General features: G+C 48.1%; 2 protein-coding genes across 3 annotated transcripts; both read left to right on the forward strand.

The window, feature by feature from the left end:
• Positions 1-8273: 8273 nt before the first annotated feature.
• On the forward strand, positions 8274-9803 carry LOC143820861 (5-beta-cholestane-3-alpha,7-alpha-diol 12-alpha-hydroxylase-like). Its single transcript, XM_077304198.1, has one exon. The coding sequence runs from the start codon at positions 8274-8276 to the stop codon at positions 9801-9803; it is 1530 nt and encodes a 509-aa protein (XP_077160313.1).
• A 3663-nt stretch (positions 9804-13466) lies between these two features.
• On the forward strand, positions 13467-20107 carry HIGD1A (HIG1 hypoxia inducible domain family member 1A). Of its 2 annotated transcripts, XM_077303006.1 has the most exons (5): positions 13565-13635; positions 14968-15027; positions 16366-16498; positions 18141-18275; positions 19083-20107. In XM_077303006.1, exons 3-5 carry the CDS (start codon positions 16393-16395, stop codon positions 19130-19132), a joined length of 291 nt encoding a protein of 96 aa, XP_077159121.1. In that variant the 5' UTR covers positions 13565-13635; positions 14968-15027; positions 16366-16392; the 3' UTR covers positions 19133-20107. The 2 variants fall into 2 exon arrangements, with proteins under 2 accessions (XP_077159119.1, XP_077159121.1); XM_077303004.1 differs by lacking the exon at positions 14968-15027 and having other exon boundaries at positions 13467-13635.
• The last annotated feature ends 35 nt before the right edge of the window (positions 20108-20142 follow it).

Below are 20142 nucleotides of genomic sequence, written 5' to 3' on the forward strand. Positions count from 1 at the left end.
ACAGACTAGTCTGAGATAAGATCCAGCCAAAAAGAATACTCCTTCTGCATTCAGGAAGCCAAGGAGGGCTGCTCAGACAGTGTTGGAATATGCAGTGTGCATGCCTTGCAGGGGGGCATCGGGAGAGGTGTGTATTTAGCATAGTTAGACTGGGAATTTCCTGATATTCTGGAATAATCTCCTCCAGGGTCCTGATTCACTCATTTGGAAACTTCCTGTTCCTTTGAGCACACTTCCTCCCTGTTTGCCTCTAGAACAAAACAACATGCAGAGGGACACACAGAACAGTTAGACAGTCGGGACTCTCTCTCTCTCTCTCTCTCTCCCCCCCCCCTCCTTCTTAATACAACTCATATTCTTTTAAGCAGCCTGGTGCTTTGCTCCTCTTAGCAAATCTAAACTGCCAACAGAGAGGACTGTTCCCAACCTCAGCTAGATTGGCAAAGTGGGATGAATATAATGTCAGATCTTATCAGAGAAGTTGATGTTCTGCATAGTGAAACGTGATCATCAGATAAGTAGGTCCTTAACCATGTTGTTTTCATCATATAACATGCATAGTGTCGCCAGGAGATTCTGGGGATGTTCGGAGGTGGTTTGCCACTGCCTGCCTCCATGCCATGACCCCTGGTGTTCCTTGGAGCAGGGATCCTCAACCTGCGGTCCTCCAGATGTTCATGGACTACAATTCCCATGACCCCCTGCCAGCATTCGCTGGCAGGGGCTCATGGGAATTGTAGTCCATGAACATCTGGAGGACCGCAGGTTGAGGATCCCTGCCTTGGAGGAGTGACCACCCATCTCCTTGGGTTGGCCTGTTTAGCTTCCGTGATCTGTTGGGATCTGGTATCAAGCTTGCCTGGGCCATCTAGGTCAGGGATATCCAGGGCCTTATAACCACCACAATCTCTCTGTGGAGAGCAGTCATTTATCGACCTAATTTCAAGGTACCCCACAGTGTTGCAAATCGAACCGAACTTAGTGAAGTAGGTCAGCAACTCCTGGCATTGAAAGCTTGGCTGTTGACCTTCAAATATTGGCTGAGAATTCGTTTCTCAGCCGACCCAGGTGGCCTGCTGTGTGACCTATCGTGCGACCCGTACATTCCCAGTTGGTACAATAGAATTTTACTTAAACTGAAAAACGCTCGATATTGCGTGGCTTATGGGTCTGAGCGGAAAAGATATTTTCAGGGCAATTTCGCATAGGCTTGAGGATATCGAAATGCAAACTCTATCTTCCGTCCTATGTAATATTTGTTCCCCCCAATTCTGGGACATTTCATCCAACTATAACCTTCTACCAGCCTACCTCTATCTGTTGGATCCTCATTTGGCTAGGAGGGCCTTCCTTCCTGCCAGAGTCAGTTCCTTTCCCTTAAGCGTGTCCTGGGGTAGATTTCATCAGATTCCCACCTTTAAAAGACTCTGGGGCTTTCCGCACAAGGACCAATTTTGCTGAATGTTTTCAGTATGCAGAAACGCTATATTTAATGGTGGAATTTTGTCATTCCGCATACCTTTAATTCTAGTGGAATATTGAAGTCCCAGTAGCGTTGTATTCATTCCCCACATGTTTCCGGTCTTGCTGGAATCACAACAAAGGAAGCAATGTTTTTCCACACTTCTTCCCGCCCCTGGCTGTCAATCAAACAGAACAGCCAATGAACTGTTGGGTTCGTGCTCCCGAAAAGCCCCTTTCCCTTTAAAAACTGTTTTTTAAAAAGAAGAAGAAGAAGAAGAAGAGTTAGTTCTTATATGCCGCTTTTCCCTGCCTGAAGGAGGCTCAAAGCGGCTTACAGTTGCCTTCCCATTCCTCTCCCCACAACAGACACCCTGGGGGGTGGGTGAGGCTGAGAGAGCTCTGATATCACTGCCCGGTCAGAACAATTTTATCAGTGCTGTGACTAGCCCAAGGTCACCCAGCTGGCTGCATGTGGGGGAGCGCAGAATCGAACCTGGCATGCCAGATTAGAAGTCCGCACTCCTAACCACCACACCAAACTGGCTCTCTGTGTTGCTGGTAGAGAGATCAAAGGCTATCACCTCTCCATCTGTTGCTTGCTCCATACAACTGTGAGACATTCCTGCCAGGGAATTGCACCACTTTGGTTTCTCTCTGTAAAGTACACTGAATTCTAGGGCATTCATTGGCTGTTTTTGACAAAGGATTATCATTGGCTGTATCTGGTTGTGACACAGATGTAACAGAACTGATTTTTTGCTATATATTCCCTGTCATGTAAGAAGATCATAGTCTGACGAAGGGTGCTTGCACTCGAAAGCTCATGCCTTGATTAAATCTTTGTTGGTCTTAAAGGTGCTCCTGGACTCCGGTTTTATTGCACTTCTGTGGAGGGAATTTAGCTGGAGAAACCTCGCTCGTTCATTGCTTTCCCCGGTCTAAAGAAAAAAAAATGGTGATCGCTTTTCTGGAAGTTTGGGGGCGAGAGCGGGGGAGGGGTATTCTTTCTACCGCTACATTGAGAACGCACATGTCTTTCGCTGATGTGTTGCAGCAACCTCTCCTCAGAAGTGTAGCGGTTTTTTCAGGGGGAATCTACTTTACTTTTCCCGATTTCCCAAAAAGCGCTACAACAAAGTGATTTTTGCGGGAGTGTTGCAGATTGTGTACAACGTTATGCGGAATGTTGAATTAGTAGCGTTTACCAAAGGTAAGACTTCTGCTACATTTAAGTCGTGCGGAATGGCCCTCTGTCTCCATGATTGTAAAGTCCCAGACAGATTACCACATATTGTTTTGGAGTGTCCAGTCTACTCCCCCCAATGAACCTTAATCCAGTCATATTTGACAGGTATAAAATGTAGAGTCATTTCTAAATCCCTCATCATCAAATGAATGCTTTCAGAAAAAGGTTCCCATTAAACTTGCCAGGGTAGCCGATGTCCTTGGAAGCATGCTCCAAATAAATAACTTCTGTTTGCTACTGTGGGAACGTAGTCTTGTGTAATCTATTTTGTTTCCTTGGATAGTGATTGTGCGTGCCGATAAAGGTTTTCTGAGTCTAAAAGACAAAACGAAACACAAACAGAGATCTAATCTAATCATAATTAACCATAGATACAAGTGGGTAACCTTGTTGGTCTGAAGTAGCACAACAAAACAAAATCAGAGGCCAGTAGCACCTTTAAGACCAACAAAGATTGATTCAAGGTGCTTGCACTCGAAAGCTCACGCCTTGAGTAAATCTTTGTTGGTCTTAAAGGTGCCACTGGACTCTGATTTTGTTTCATAGTTAACCATATTTACTGGACAGCAATCTCAGGAATGGGATACGTCAAACATCTTAACGGAATTCCCACATTTCTATGTGGTGTTTGAAGAGAGTTTTACAGAGAGGGCTGACCACACATAAATCCTGACCCCCCAGGATCTAAAACAACTCAACTAAGATGAGAATTGTTATGAAAGATGATCATGTTGGAAAAAACTGAAGGCTGTTGGAGAAGAGGAAGACTCAACATGAGACGGGCAGGACCTGAGCAAGATTGTTCATGATAGGACATTTTGGAAGCCATAAATTCATAAGGTCACCATAAGCTGGAAGGGACTCAACAGCGCATATTGTCCTTCCAAAAATAGAGCTCATTCTGCTTGTGTAAATACAACAAAACGTGCCCTCAGAATTCTGATCAACAGTTTAGTGGGAATTGACCGGCAGCTGAGGCCGGTGTCATGGAGAAGCACGGCCCATGGGGGGTTGTGGTTACGAGCAGCGGACTCTAATCTTCGTTGTCATGCATTTTGTACTCTTCTTTAGTAAGGTTCTTGTTTTTGTTCTTTTTATGAAATTTGACCTCTGTGGCTCTTAGCCTCAAGGTCTAGATGGAACACTCTGCCTGGGGCAGGGGTGCTTTGTCTTCTTGGTGCTTGGGGGGCCACAGTCGGAGGGCTTCTGGCATTCTGGCCCTGCTGGTGGAATCTGGGCTTTGGTCACTGTGTGACACAGAGGGTTGGACTGGATGGGTCATGGGCCTGATCCAACATGGCTTCTCTTCCATTCTGATGCTTTTGTTGCACACATCTCATGCCTTGGCTTGCCCGTGAAATTTTACGATAGCAAATTTTTTCCTGTTATTTTTGTGCTTGCCGTCAGAAACATAAGACGTCAAGGACCAAACTAAAAACAACCACCCTGGGCCTTGCTAAGGCCTGACTCTCAGTTGGTCCTTAATCCTGGACCAGAGAAATGTCTATGTGCCATTGTTGTACAGAATCAGCCACGTGAGTTGAACCATGCGCGTTGGTGCTTGACATGTGCATCAGAGACTGGAAAGACTGACCTTATCAACGGATTGGCTCTGTCCCCCTTCTTACCACATAGCACCTACTTAAATCACAGACTCTTAAATCGCTGACTGCATTTCTAATTGTTCACAAGCTCAAAGAAGGCAGTCCAGTGAGAAATTACAGTGTGCTAAATTATAATGTTGCAAGATTTTGTCTTTGTGAGCCAGATGACTACAGAGCGGCCAGCTTTTTCGAAAGAAGGCTTGCTGATCAAAGGAAAATGCTAATTTTGAACAATATATTCCTTATTTTTCATTGCGAGATGTAGACTAGACTCTCTTTTAAACTCAGGTTTATTAAAAAAAACTGTGGCTGGTACATGGAGATGATGAAATCTGTAGCCTGGAAGATGTACTAATGATGAAATTGATAATATAGCTGTGAAAGGCAGTAGATACGAAATCTGAAATGTAAAATGTCTGAAGTAAGGACTAGAGTAATTTAGAGAAAATGCCAAAAATTATAACAAAGAGGATGTTGGGGAAAAAATATTTTCCATTCCATACACCCAGTAATGTCTAAGGATATTTGATATATATGGTCTGTTATCCAGTTCCTCTTTTTCTTTTGTACTTCTTCTAAATTATTGTCCTGTTTTTTTAAGAATTTAATAAAATCTTATTATAAAAAGTAAGATGCTAATAGCAGAAAAAACAGATAGTACAAGCTCTTTTAGAAAACTTCCCTGAGGAAGGAAATTTTTTACACCTCATTTTTCACTATCCAAAGGAGACTCAAAGCAACTTACAAACTTACAAACAGGTGGGCTGAGAGAAGAACAGCGCTAAGAGAACTGTGACTAGCCAGTTCTCCAGGTTAGAAGCCCCTGCTATTAACCACTAGACCAGGCAGAAGCAATCCTGGCCACCTCGTTCAATCCCAAGGCATATGAGGAGGCGGAACATGGCATGGCATAATTCAGATATGATGGAGAAGTGAGCGCTGATGTTTTTGAGGGAATTAACCAATTTGCCAGGCAGGGTTGGTAGGGTTGTGGACAGGAATGGTGTGCGTGTGTGATGCCAGTTGTGGTGTCATATCACTTCCGGCAAAAAACAGAAGCAACAGGGGTAGCTCTGGAAATGATCAGAAACTCTATGGTAAAGCCATAAAGTTTCTGGTGAATCCTAGAGATACCCTATGTAACTTCCATATTCTTGTACCAAAAGTGATGTAGTGCCACACACACCATGTGGCGGTTGTGGGAGGCTGGGGATTCCTCACCATCACCACCTCCGGGGGAATGGGAAGCCTAGGAGGGAGTGCAGATGGGTTTTGCCTGGAGAGCCAGTTAGCACACTGCATAATAGTCTGACAAGGAAGTCCAGGGTCACAGACTGGAGGCAGAGAGTGGCCGACCACCCCTGTTCTTCCTAGCCTATAAACGTGATGGCATTGTTGCTCTAGCTATGCCACAACGTGACATAAATTTCCACCCATGGACTCTCGACTGAGACGCAAGCCCTTCTGGGTGATAAAGGTCACCTTGCCGTAGAGTTGTGTAATTCCCCAGCAGTCACTACTTTGGCCTTCTTGATATTTGGCTAGACCCTTTCTGGTTGAACCTTCAGCAGCAGTTCTTTCAAGCCTTCGTTGTTTTCTGCCAGCAGTGGGATATCTTCTGCATACCTCACACGGTTAACTGTTCCTTCCACCTATTTCTATTCCCCCTTCATCTCAGTCCAGCTTCCCGTAGGATGTGTTCTACATATAGATTTGTTCCCAGGTGAGTTTTCAGGTTTAGAAACCTTGATGGCCGGGAATTACGACAACCGCCAATTTACATATGACCTGCTTTAACCTTCGTCAGATGTCCTCTTGGGATATTGCAGCTCTGCATTCAGGAGGATCTAGGAGGGGAAGGGTGAAGAGGATTCTCTTGCTGGGTCCCCTTCCAAGCCCCTCCCCGCATTGGTTAAATCTTGAACCTCTTTGGCCCTTGCGTGCCTTCTATTTCATTTTATATAGGACTAATCTAAACCAGGGGTAGTCAAACTGCGGACCTCCAGATGTCCATGGACTACAATTCCCAGGAGCCGCTGCCAGCGTTCGCTAGCAGGGGCTCCTGGGAATTGTAGTCCATGGACATCTGGAGGGCCGCAGTTTGACTACCCCTGATCTAAACCCTTATGTATATTCTGTATACAGATGTGTTCCCATGGAGATTTTGGGGGTTAAAGTTCTAGAGCAGGGGTAGTCAACCTGGGTTCCTCCAGATGTCCATGGACTACAATTTCCATGAGCCCCTGCCAGCATTTGCTGGCAGGGGCCCCTGGGAATTGTAGTCCATGAACATCTGGAGGACCACAGGTTGACTTGACTACCCCTATTCTAGAGGACCAGGAAGCTCAAAGATTTCCTCTGTTCATAAGAACCTGTCTGGGACCTGAGAACAGCTGTGTTCCCAAAAACAGGCTGGTCTCCTGAATATTAGCAAATTCCAGAAGGCTGGTGAGGGAAAAGGTAACAAGCAAGAACTTGGAAGTCAGGAGCACCCAGATAGAATTCCCAGCACTGCCTTGGGAAATGACAGGAAAATTTGGTTGGTCGTGACAGCGGGGCAGTACAGTTTGGGGAGGACGGGATGTCACTTCTGGGTGACATAGGAATTTCCCTGATCTCTGTGGGAAAGACCATAGAACAACAGGGGGATTCCTGGAGAACCACTACAGAGGCCATTTTTCTGATTCTTATCTTTACAGCCAGCTTGGTGCAGTGGTTAGGCACACCGACTTCAAATCTGGTGAGCCAGGTTTGATTCCCCACTCCTCTCCCATGTGCAATCAGCTGGGTGATCTTGGGCTTGTCACAGCACTGATAAATCTGTCCTGATGGACAATGATATCAGGGCTCTCTCAGCCTCACCCACCTCACAGGGTGTCTGTTGTGGGGAGAGGAAAGGGAAGGCGACTGTAAGCCGCATTGAGCCTCCTTTGGGCAGTGATAAGTGGGGTATAAAAACCAACTCTTTTTCTTCTTCTTATCTGGAGACCTGGTTCTGATTCCCCACATGAAGAGGAGATTAAGAGACGATAGGATTGCTGTCTTTAAGTAGTTGAAAGATTGTCACTTAGAGGAGGGTAGGGAGTGGCTCCTGTTGGTAGCTAGGACACGCAATAAGAACGGTACCAGCTAGATATCAGGGAAGAAATGTTCAGAGTCAGAGTAGTTCAGCCATGGAATGGGCTGCCTAAGGTCATGGTGAGCTCCCCCTCACTGGCCGTCTTCAAGCAGCGGCTGGACAGAGACTTATCCTGGATGCCTGAGGCTGATCCTGCACTAAGCTGGGGGACCTGGACTAGATGGCCTGTGTGGCCCCTTCCCACTCTGTGATTCTATGCAAGCATCTAGGTCACCTTGGGCCAGTCAGAGTTCTCTTAGAGCTGTTTTTGTAGGGTAGTTTTCTCAGGGCTTTCTTAGCCCCATCTCCCTCACAGGGTGTCTGTTGTGGGGAGAAGAAGAGGAAGCTGTTTGCAAGCCACTTTGGGTCTCCTTTGGGTAGAGAAAACCAGGGTACAAAAATCCCACCTGTTCTTCTTCCCTGCTCCTCGGTTGCTTGAGGGGAGGGGATTGGGGTTGAAGGTGAGAGCTTACCCAACAGCAGCAGGCAAATGGCAAGGTTACCCCCAAAACAGATCCTCTTGACAGTTAGGCAGGTTCCAGTGGAAGCAGGCCGGCCTCCAGATACCCCAGGGACAGGGCATCAGAGTCCTTCAGCTGCCCCAGTCCCCTTGGCAGCTGCCCCAGTCTGATGCCCACAATATCCTGGCAGTGATGTGCTTATGTTAATGCAGCGAACATTTAGGTCGCCAGCAGCCCAGAGATTCATCGGAAAAGCTGACGCACAGTTACAACCTGTTCTGCACCCATGACCATTCCGCAGTCACGCCTTAAGCAGAGGTGGAAAGAAACATAAAAGGCTAGACGCTCCTGTCCTTCTTCTTCTTCTGAACTCAGAAAATATGTTAGCCTGGGAAGCTGCCCTCGCCGCCCTGCTCATGTTCCTCTTTGCCGGGCTCCATTGGATAGGAGCCTTCCGCCGGCAAAGAGCTAAGGAACCCCCCCTGGACAAAGGCGTCCTTCCGTGGCTGGGTTACGCGCTGGACTTCAAAAACGACAGCCTCGGACTCCTGCAAAGAATGCAAAAGAAGCACGGGAACATCTTCACTCTCCTGATCGGAGGCCACTTTGTGACCTTTGTGCTGGACCCGCATTCTTACGGGGCCATCGTGAAAGAATCCAAAAGCAAGCTGGATTTTGACGTGTTCGGAGCAGAGGTGGTCTCGGCCTTGTTCCGCTTTCACCTCACGGGGGAGGACCACAAGCTGATGCAGGCGTTAAGCGTGAAATATCTCATGGGAGAGGGTTTGGCGGTCATGAATCGGGTCACGGTGGAGAACCTGCAGGCTGTCCTGTTCCACGGGGCCGGAAACGGGAACGGCTCCTGGAGTCAGGATGGGGTCTACCGCTACAGCTGCAGCACCATCTTCAAAGCATCCTTCCTCAGTTTTTTCGGCCGCGAGGCAGAGAAGAAGGCAAACCTGTCCGATCGTGAAATGATTCATTTTGAAAAGCTCTTTGAAGAAGTGCAGAAATTCGATCTCCTCGTCCCCAGCCTGGTCTATAAAACACTGACTCCCGGGGAAAGAAAAGCAGCCGCGAAGCTCTACAATCTCTTCTGGGACAGCTTGTCTGTGAGCAAAATGCACCGGAGACACAACGTCAGCCGCTGGATAAGCGAGCAAGAACGGGTGTGGGCCGAGAAGGGGACGCCCGAAAACATCCGTACGAGGCAGCTCTTCCTTTTTCTCTGGGCTGTTCAGACCAATACTGGTCCGGCTTCCTTCTGGGTTCTCGTCCACCTCCTGAAATACCCCGAAGCAATGGATGCGGTGAGGAGAGAAGTTGACAGGCTGCTTCAAGAGGAGGGGTCCCCAGTGGCATTAGGCGAGCCGCTGATCGACGTCGCTGCCAAGATGCTAACCAAGAGCCCGGTTCTGGACAGCGTGATCGAGGAAACGTTGCGCCTGAAAGTAACGTCGATTCTGATGAGGGGCGTGGTGAAGGACATGGACCTCCGGATGGATAACGGCAGGGAGTACGCTCTGCGCAAAGGAGACCGGATCGCGCTTTCCCCTTACGTGGCCATGCAGACGGATCCGGACTTCTATCCTGAGCCTCTGGCTTTCCGATACGACCGGTTTCTGAACTCAGGTGGCCTCGCCAATAACTCCTTCAAGGGTGGGAAGAAATTGAAATGCCATAACGCTCCCTTTGGGATGGGGCCGTCCAAATGCCCCGGACGCTTTTTCGCTGTGGCCGAAATCAAAACGTTCATTTTCCTTATGCTGGCCTGCTTTGACCTTGAACTGGTCGACGGAGAAGAAGAAATCCCGCCAGCCGATAAGAGCCAATTTGGTTTTGGAACAATTCTGCCGGTCCACGACATCCAGTTTAGATTCCGCCCGCGCTGCCCGTTAGACACCCGATAGAAGCTTTGTTGCTGTTGTTGGGGTTACGGATTTGCCATGCATTGCCTTGTGTTTCACTGATAAGGCAGCCAAAGGGTCTTGCAAGTCGGGATTCATGAGGAATGGGAGAGGGGCAAACACTGGGGGCTTCAGAGTTCTCTCCGTTTATCTTCATTCATTATTCTGTTTTCTCTTGTTTATTCCACCACCACCACCCTGGATTTCAGACAGGTAGATGTGTCAGTTTGCAAGAGAAGAGCAAGCTTCAAATCCAGCAGCACCTCAAAAGACCAAGAAGATTTCCAGCAGAGAAGCTTCAGGGGTAGTCAAACTGCGGCCCTCCAGATGTCCATGGACTACAATTCCCATGAGCCCCTGCCAGCGAACGCTGGCAGGGGCTCATGGGGATTGTAGTCCATGGACATCTGGAGGGCCGCAGTTTGATTACCCCTGCTTTTGACAGTCAAAAAAAAAAAGAAAAAGAAAAGCGTTGACTCTCAAAAGCTTATTCCCTGGAAATATTAAGAGTGTAGTCTACAGTGGAAAAGCTAGATTTGGGTCCATTTGGACCTTAAGACAACATGAGCAGTGATCCACGAAATCTCCCCCCCACCACCACCACCACCTCCACAAGTGTTGTAGTCTTTAAGGTGCTACCGGTCTCTGGCTCTTGAGTATCTTGTTGCTCTATCAGGTACTTCCCCCAAGTTGTTTTTAAATTAGGGGTAGAGCAGAAGAAGTTTAGTCCCCTACTTGCATGGCACCTTCCCGTCTGTTCTTCCGATTAGGAGCAATGGGATCACATTAATGAGGCAAACACTGCAGCTGCCAGCCACTGAGGAATTCTCAGGAAAACTCATCTAGTTTAGAGCTCTTCTGCCGCCCGCATCCTTTCAACAATCACACCCAAATCGGTCCTGGAAATTCCTTATAAGGGTGCAGAGGAGAGCAGCAGGGATGATCTGGGGCCCCAGGATGACAGGCGGAGGGACTTGGGAACGTTCAGCCTGGAGAAGGGGAGGCGGAGAGGGGACAGGAGGGCTCTCTTGAAATATCTGAAAGGGTGTCCCTTGGCAGAGGGCAGGGAGCAGTTCCTGTTGGCAGCAGAAGAGAGGACCGTCAGTGATGGGTTTAAACCACATGGAGAATGGTACCAGATAGATATTTCAGCATCAGAGTAGTTCAGCAGTGGGATGGGCTGCCTCAGGAGGTGGGGAGCTCCCCCTCACTGGCCATCTTCAAGCAGCGGCTAGAGAGATCCTAATCCTGGATGCTTGAGGCTGATCCTGCATTGAGCAGGGGGTGGGACTAGATGGCCTCCATGGCCCCTTCCCACTCTGGGATTCTAGGAGTCTAGTTCAGCCACGGAATGGCTAAGAAGGTGGGGAGCTCCCCCTCACTTGGGAGTCTTCAAGCAGCGGCTGGACAGATCCTTCTCCTGGATGCTTGAGGGAGATCCTGTCTTGAGCAGCGGGGGGGGGGGGTTGATTAGATGGCCTGTAGGACCCCTTCCCTCTCTAGGATTTTGTTCTCTCTCTTCTTCTCTGGGAGTCTGATGTCTGACCTCCAGCCCTTTAGCTCCATCCATGCTCCATGTCAAATAAGGCAAATATTATATAAATGCCCCAAAGTCTCCAGTGTTTGATATTCTGAAGGGAATGAATTGTCTGGAGAATTTGTTGGTTTGCATACCCAAGACGTGTGGGAATCTGCTGAGGCAGCAAAGCGGCATCTGGTACAGCAAAGAAGAAAGAGTGTTGGGGAAGGGGTTTGCACTCCAGCCTGGGCACGGGTCTCTGGCAGGGCATCAGATTGGCATGTGGAAGGTCCCAGGTTCAATCTCTGGCAGCATCTCCACTTGTAAGGATCAGGCAGAGGGTGAGGGGAAAGACCCTGAGACCCTGGAGTGCAGCTGCCAGTCTGAGTGGACAAGACTTTGCTGGGCCTGATTCAGTAGGAGGCAGCTTCACGAGCTCACATGATAAATGGGCAATTGCCAGGACTCCCCACTCATATTCCTCTCTCCGCTTCAGCCATGGAGGTACCAAGGGGGTATATCAGGAGCCACTATGACCACTATGGCTCTGGGCTCAGAAATGCCCCGTGGCTCCCTTGTATGTAAGTTTCAGCCCAACTGACCTTTCACTCAGTAAAGTTTAGGCGTTTGCTTACATTCCGTTCTGTTGCATTGCTACAACATGGGAAACGCACCTCCTGTTCTTAAAGTGCGAATGACGCCCTAGAGATAGGACGGTGTGACTCCTGCGAACGTTCCCTAGCAGTTCGTCCATATTCAGGATCACGGGGTATTTTGCACAGTGTGACTAAACTTGGCCTGACACAATATTTGCAGAGTAGTTTTACAGCGCAGGTTTTATAGCATTGTAATGACAGGGTTCTAAAGGCCCAGTGAGGCGAGAAACGCCATCGTGTGTAAAAACAACTCATCTCAAGAGGCCAACTGCAAAAGTAGAAGTCAGTCAGGGAGGAGGGCTTCTCAACACCATCCTTTCCCTCTTGCAAGCTGCTTTTCTAGATACATCTTCCATTTAAACTTGCAGCCATCTGCGGCTCCTTGTTCGTTTCTAAAAAAACCCTCAAAAGTCCAAAATGACACATCCCCTTGTCCTGCGTGTCTGCCTTGATCCTTAAGAATGCTCAGAATATATCACAAGTGTCACGTCTGCAGTTCTACCAAGGAGGTCCGATGCAGGATCTGCGCTGTAATTGATCGATGCCCAGCTAGATCCCACCTGCTGGATCCAGTCAGTTTAAATGAAGCTGACCCAACAGCTTGTACTGGCGGGAAGATCTAAAATGTTAGGGCTAGTGATTAATGGCCACGCTTTCCCCGTTGTGGAATGAGGTCATTAAAAGAGAGTGTTGTTTTTCTGCTTATATAACAATGAACTTGCACTTTTTAAAAGCCAATATTCATCACTCATTCTCTTTATTCTTTAAATAAGCCAGGGGTAGTCAAACTGCGGCCCTCCAGATGTCCATGGCATTTGCTGGCAGGGGCTCATGGGAATTGTAGTCCATGGTCATCTGGAGAGCCGCAGTTTGACTACCCCTGAGATAAGCTGCCAGTAAAAGTAGCTAATTGCAAGAGCAACAGAGAGGGGGGAGTTCCGCCCCCCCATCAGAAACAATCAACTCCATATTAGGCAAGATTCCCCTTCCAAGAAGGCGGCAGGGCGGGGCGGCGGTGACGACACCACATTCCGCCTCTTCTGATTGGCCAGCAGGAGCCACCGACCGTCAAGGGCACCGGAAGCCTGGCGGAGGGCAGGAATGTGGAAAATTTCCAGAACCGGACGCGCAATTCCTGACATACTTCCCTTTAAAAATTCGACGGCTGCAATTTCAGTCTTTTAAAAAAGAATTTTGTGCGCCAACCCTGACGCAGAAGGCGCGGGGCTTTCTGGGAAATGTAGTTTTCGCTCCCCGTCTCCTTTTCGCCCTCTGCGGGAAGGGCGGGACGGCAGGGAGAAGCCGCGTTTCCCAGGCGGCCGTTGCCAACACGTGTCTGGCCCGGCAGGAGCGGATAATTTATTTTCGGCAAAAGGAGCCTGGGCATTTCCCAGCTTCCCCTGCGCGGCCGGGCCCGGCGCATTTTCATGACGTCAGCTGGCGTGATGACACCCGGCGGTGCGTTCCGAACCCTGCGGACGTCAATCGTTGCCGCTGGCCAATCAGAGGCGACCAAATACGTGCCATTTTTTGAAGCGGGGAGTTTCGGCCAATGAGGCGCGCGAGGGGGCGGAGTCACCGGCGCCTCGGTTCAGTCGCCGGAAAAAGCCGGCTCAGAAGGGGCAGGACGCCGGTCAGTCGAGGCGGTCAGAGCGTGTGGGTGAGTGGAGGCGCAGGCCCGTGGCTCCTTTCCGGCCTACCTCGCAGGGTCGTTGTGGGGTGAGAGGGGGAAGAGGGGATCAAGTCCCTCCCCCAGCCAGGGACCTCATTTGGGCAGTGAATTTAAACCGGGGAGTTTATGGGGGAGGGGGACGAGGACTGCGAGATTCTTTCGCTGGCCTACCTGGTAGGGCTGTTGTGAGTGGGAAATCCAGGAGGGGAGGGCTGCGCGCGCTTCTGATAAATAAATTGCTTATTATGGGGATTTGTAGTCTGCCCCTTGTTTGGGAACTCAAGGCGCGTCACGTTACGATATTTGATGGTATTTATATGCAGCCTACGCAACAGGCGTATATGAAACTTAACACGAATTAAAATGAGGATCCCAAATCAAGGTGGAGGTCATTTGAGGTGGCTCCATTGGGGCATTAAAGGGACGGCATGGTGCGGCCTGGGGATCCCCCAGAATTGCAGCTCATCCAGATGAAGAGAGTGAACTAGGGGTACTGGCCTTCAGGAGGGAGCTCCTGAAATTACAGCTCAGCTCTAGATTGAAGAGATCAGGTCCCCTGGAGAAAATGGCTGCTTGGGGGATGGGGCGGGATGCTCCACTCCCTGCCCACTCCCATCTCCACCTCCAAAGTATCCAGGTATTTCCCATACATTTCATTTCTGTCTGTTTCCCATTCATTCTGCAACTGGTCATGGATTGACCAGTTTGCATCTTTTAATAATCTTGTGTCTGGTGGCTTTCAGAAGTTAAGATTTAGCAAATTGGAGACTCGGGTTCAGATGCTCACACTGCCATGGGAAGTTGCTGGGTGACCTTGGCCCAGCCATGTGCTCTCCACCTGCCCTACCTCACAGGGTCATGGTGGGGATAGGAATGGAGGAGAGATCAAATTTAGGGGGGAGCAAACAGGCAAGATGCAAATGATGGCAGTAAATTGATTTTATAGAACTTACCAGGACATTCAATTATGTAAGGGTTTAAAAACCAAAAAACAAACCCAGGCTCTAGGATGAAAGTGGCTTAAAGCTTCCATATTAAGCAGCCACTGAATTGACTGAAGGGCATGCGACCTTTTCACTCACATTCTCTCTCCCCCCCTCCGGTGAAAGTGATTCTTTAATCTTGTCTGCCGGATCCCCCTTTCTTTTCAAAGGAATGGCTGCATTTGACACTGATGCCCCACCTTTTAGGTAGCAACTGTAGTTTTCTCATTGGGCGACTTTTTTCAAGGACAGTGTTTATCAGTTTAATTTTTCCCCAAAGAAACTTAAGTCATGCGTCTCTCCTCTATCCCTACCCCCTCCTCTTCTGCATACTCAGAACTCTGGCGGGCTGCAATTGTGACCTCAGGAAGTAAAATAAAGGTCAGCCATATCATCAGTGAGTATGTTGTTCTTCGTTTGGCTCTCTTCCTCACCCCAAGCCCGTCTGATCTATATACCTTGTATATAAATAAATAAAATAAATAAATCTGAGTGTCACGATTCTTTGAGATTCAAGGCTGGAAAGTTAAATTTGTAATATTAAACAAACAAAAAAGGAAAGATTGGAAAGCGGGTTTCCAATCTTCAGGTAGTTGCCCTTGCAACAGAAAAACATTCTTCACTGGGTTTCCAGCGAGACAGAATGAGGAAGAGCATCAGGTGAAAGGCAGGGAGGAAACTGTACAAACACCAGGAGCTACTTGAAGGAAGGGTTAAGATATCCTGCCCCAACCTGGATAGCCCAGAGTAGGCCAACCTCATCAGATTTCAGCAGATAAGCGCGTGCCCTTGGATGGGCGACCACCAAGGAAGTGTCACTGTGCAGAGGCAGGCAGTGCCAAACCACGTCTCTTCAGTTCTTGTCACCTGAAGTCGTCTTCCCAGTGCCAAGACGTCCCAGGCCTAGATAGATAGGAGGTGGGAGTTACTGGTTGTGTTAGGGGTAGTCAAACTGCGGCCCTCCAGATGTCCATGGACTACAATTCCCAGGAGCCCCCTGCCAGCGAATGCTGGCAGGGGGCTCCTGGGAATTGTAGTTCATGGACATCTGGAGGGCCGCAGTTTGACTACCCCTGGGTTGTGTGGTTTGGAGGGAGGAGGGTTGGAGGAGGCTGGGAAAGAGAATTGCAGCATGTGTAGCCGGGACAACCGGTGATGACGCAAGGAGAATCTGATGCAATTGGGGCAGCTGAAGAGTCAGACTGATGAGAACTCTTGTCCAGATTTGACAAGTCTGGGAAGTTTGCGCATTGCAACATGAAGTTGGCGGTTTAAAGGTTGAGACAGTGTTCCACATGCCTCTGAAAGCTGAGATTTGTGTGTGTGGGCGTGGTCTTCATTGAAATTACAGGCGCTGCGTCTGAGAAGTTCCTTTTGACAGCATCGAAGTCATTCCCTCTCTGAAACCCCATAAATTCTATTGTGCCCATGTATTTTTTAGATTTTCCACGTTGCAGACTGCTGGTCTGGACTGTAACATGGGATAAACCAACAACTGAAATAAATGTACATAATTATTTTATTTCCATTTCTAACCCAGCAATGCCAGCTCATGGCAGCTTACAACAGTTTAAAATTCCAATATAAACCATCTTAAAACCTAAAAGTAGCCAATATTATAAGATACATCTCAACAGCATTCATAACAAGATCGGTGTTCTTCTCCGGCCATGGAAGGAATTTAGATTTTGAGGTTTCCCCCCACTAGAGTAAGAATCTTCCTGTCTCTTCACAGGCTTGGGCTTCCTTCCTCCCAGTCGACATGACATCCAACATGGCAGAACCACCTCTCCCCACCTATGAGGCAGAAGAGAGCGGATCCTCGAAACTGATGAAAAAATCGCTGGAGTCACCTTTTGTCCCTGTTGGTAAGTCATTTTTGCAAAGCTGTAATTTGCAATTGCCTCTTTGAACTTGGGGAGGAGACAGGCAAGTTTCCTAAGGCTAGGGAGCCAGTAAAAATATAATGCAGGGTTAGTCAGACAGTACAAACAGGAAATCGTCTTCCTCGTCCGAGCAGGCATTGGAGTAAGGGTGCTTTCTTCAAGTCTCAGGATGTTGTTTCCTCCAGAGATAAGCGTTTAACTGGGGACCTGGTCAGATTTCCCGCAGACACCCCCTCACTTAATGCAAAAGCCGGAACTGCTATTGCATCCGAGTAGGATAAATGACACCGGGATATGTATCTAAGGTCTTCTTGTAAGCTTGGTGTCATGGTTAAGAGCGGCAGCCGCTCAACTGGAGAACCGCGTAGTGAAATGCGGGGTACAAAAAAAACAACTTTCTCTCTTGTAACCTAATTGTTGGTTTAATTTGTTTTAAAAACCCACAGAGTTTGCCGTTCCTAGTGCTGCAATTCGCTGGGTTGACACTTTCATTGACTTCACTGACAGTCAATACAGTCAGCAGGGCGGGACGTTCAGCAAACATTGAAATAGAATTTGGGTGGTAGAACAGACCAGAAGTCTCAAAAACCTAAGTGTTAACACAGCACTGTAAATGATGCAAAAACTGTATAATAACCTGCATTAAAAATGCATAATTTAAGAGAAGATTGATGGGTTCTAACTGCTCACAGCATTGTAATAAATCATTGGCTGATGTGACCCAGGACAAAGTCAAGCTACAAAAGTAGGGTTACGGGAGACTGTTGCTCAGTGGCAGAGCCTCTGCTTGGCATGCAGAAGGTCCCAGGTTCAGTCCCCAGCATCTCCAGTTAAGAGGATGAGGCAGGAAGTGATGGGAAAGACCTCTGCCTGAGACCCTGTAGAGCTGCTGGCAGTCTGATTAGACAGTACCCAATGATCCAGTTTGGTCTAAGGCAGATTAATGTATTCATAGGGCTAAGAGCCTTATGAAGCAGACACTCTGCCTAGAACTATGTATTCAATGCACAGTGAATATTATACCCTATGGGCCATAGGATGATGATGCACGTCACGTAGGATATGACCTCTGCCCTGCATGCTACCAAGATACAGTGTATGTAGAAATTATTATAGTGTACCAGGAAACAGAGCGTACATTTCTGTTGATGCAGTTGAACTACTGGCCAGGATCCAGAGAAACCATCTGGCTGGTTCCCTGGGAGCACAGTATTTTGTGATATTGTTTTTTTAAACTGCAACCCCTCATGCTGAGGGCAATTTCAAAAATCTTGTGAGCAGGGGGAAGCAGTAACTCTTCAAAAGGGGGGAGGGATCCTGAGTCAGAGGAAAAACCTGCTGTGAACCTAAGTATCTCCTTGGATCCTGGCCCCTGCTTTTACAGCTGCCTTGGAGCAGGGGTAGTCAACCTGTGGTCCTCCAGATGTCCATGGACTACAATTCCCAGCAAACGCTGGCAGGGGCTCATGGGAAATGTAGTCCATGGACATCTGGAGGACCACAGGTTGACTACCCCTGCCTTAGAGGGCATCAGAGTTATAAAGAACATCTGCTGCTTTTACAGTGAAGAAGCGTCAACCGTTGCCCGGCTCTAGACCGACGATGCTTTTCTCTGCTTTCCTAGGCTTTGCAGGTTTCGTGGCTGTGGTGGCATACGGGCTGTACAAGCTGAAGCACAGAGGGGACACCAAATTGTCGGTCCACCTGATACACATGCGTGTGGGAGCACAGGGCTTCGTCGTGGGCGCCATGACCTGCGGTATGTCCCGAAACAAGAGGGTGCCTTCCACCCTGCTGATCCCTTGGTTGCCGTTTGGGTTTTAAAAAATGTATTTATACAGGGATTTATATCCCACACCTACCACCCAAGATCCCAGGGTGGGTCACAATGATGCAGAATAAAATAATCAAAAATTCTTTAAAAAGATAACCTCACATCTTGGCAGGAAAGTATACAGAGATGTACTTTCACCAGGCACCAAAAAACACATAATGTAGGCGCCTGGCAAATGACGAGAGTGAGGCTGTTCCCAAGTCTGGGGCCCACCACAGAAAAGGCCCTCCTGCACATCACTGCCCCTTGGTCTGAGTGGGGCAGAGCTATGAGAACACTCTCTCCTCGAGTTCTCAGGACTCAGGTGGGTCTGTATGGGAGAGGCCACTCCTTAGGATAGCCAGTACAGGGTGGGGAGGGAGCCATGTTGGTCTGAAGCAGCAGAATGAAGTTTGAGTCCAGGGGAACCTTTAAGACCAACAAAGTTTTATTCTGGTTCTAAGCTTTCTTGCTTATGTCCATGTCTTAAATACTTGAGATTTTTTTCCCACCTTAAAGGAGCCGCTGGACTCAGACTTTGTTCTGTTGCTTCACTGTTTGCTACCCACCTAAACCTAACAGACCAAGAACACATACCAGGTATACAGTGTGGTCTCTTTATTCAAGTGTTATCAGGTAACTGTGTTGATAAGAGCAGCTTCTGTGCTTTCCTTTCAGCCAGACAAGGAAAAAACCCTGTGGGAATTTGCGCTTGAGCCCAGCTGATAACCTCCCTCTTCCTTTGTCTTGCAGGCGTGCTTTATTCGATGTATCGGGAATATCTGGCCAAACCCAAACCGTAGTGAAAAGCCAACCGGGAGCCTGTATCTATGCTGACGTTCTTATGTGCTTGAGTGATGCCACCCTGCAAAACTAAACCTGAGGACATAAACCTACATTGCAACACATCTCATGCTAGCGTAAGGACTTTTGAGCTGCCGGTCCAACTCCAGCTTAGGTCCCTGTGCTGAAATGCTACCCTTCTTTCCGTCGTGATTGAGGACACGGATTTTTCCCCCCTTCTGTAGATCACAACCCTAGCCCTGCTTCACCTTTTTCTTTCACTGTACAGGGCCGGCAGGTTGCTCTGGGTAACCCAGAGGTCCAGAATTTCATTCTTTGGCGCGATTCCTTTAGTTCTGCAGTTGGGAGTAACGAAACAAGAAAATGTACGTCTGTGGTAGAGGATGTGGGTGTGTCCCGCCAATGTTGATGCTGCACCAAGATTTGCACGAATGTCTTCCTGCCCCTTCCTAGTCCTGCGTTCTTTAAAGCTCACCTTTCCAGCTTCTGGAGGACAGAATATGTGATGAGCCGCAGCCCCTGCATATTTTGCTCTTTCATGCGATCTATCAAGGCCTTAAATAATGGATTAAATTATTTAAAAGTGTTTATTTATTAAACAGCAATCTAATCGTGGCAGTGCACCTCTGTTGACTGAAGGAAACGTAGAAGTTTCTTAGAATGTTTGTAAATGGCACACTTCTTGTTGGGTGTATGTCACCCAGTATTTTTTTTTTTTTTACTATTTTGGATTAATCGAGCAGTGTAAAAAAGAATTGTAGAATGCTTTGGCACACAAAGAAAAGCTGAGCGTTTTCCCCACGAAGTGATGTTTGTCAGCAGCTAAGGATCGGCAGCTGTGGAATTTAAGATCTGCACAAAAATTACCTCGAGTGGTTTGCATTCCTTGGATCCTGGTAGTGAAAATGACATTAATTGTTGTAAATCTGTCTAAACCAATCACCAGTTTTATTAATTAAATACATAAGAACCAACATACTGTGTCACGCCAGTGATCTGCTTTTCCCTC

Source organism: Paroedura picta, chromosome 11 (assembly GCF_049243985.1).
Source record: "Paroedura picta isolate Pp20150507F chromosome 11, Ppicta_v3.0, whole genome shotgun sequence".
NCBI lineage: Eukaryota > Metazoa > Chordata > Lepidosauria > Squamata > Gekkonidae > Paroedura > Paroedura picta.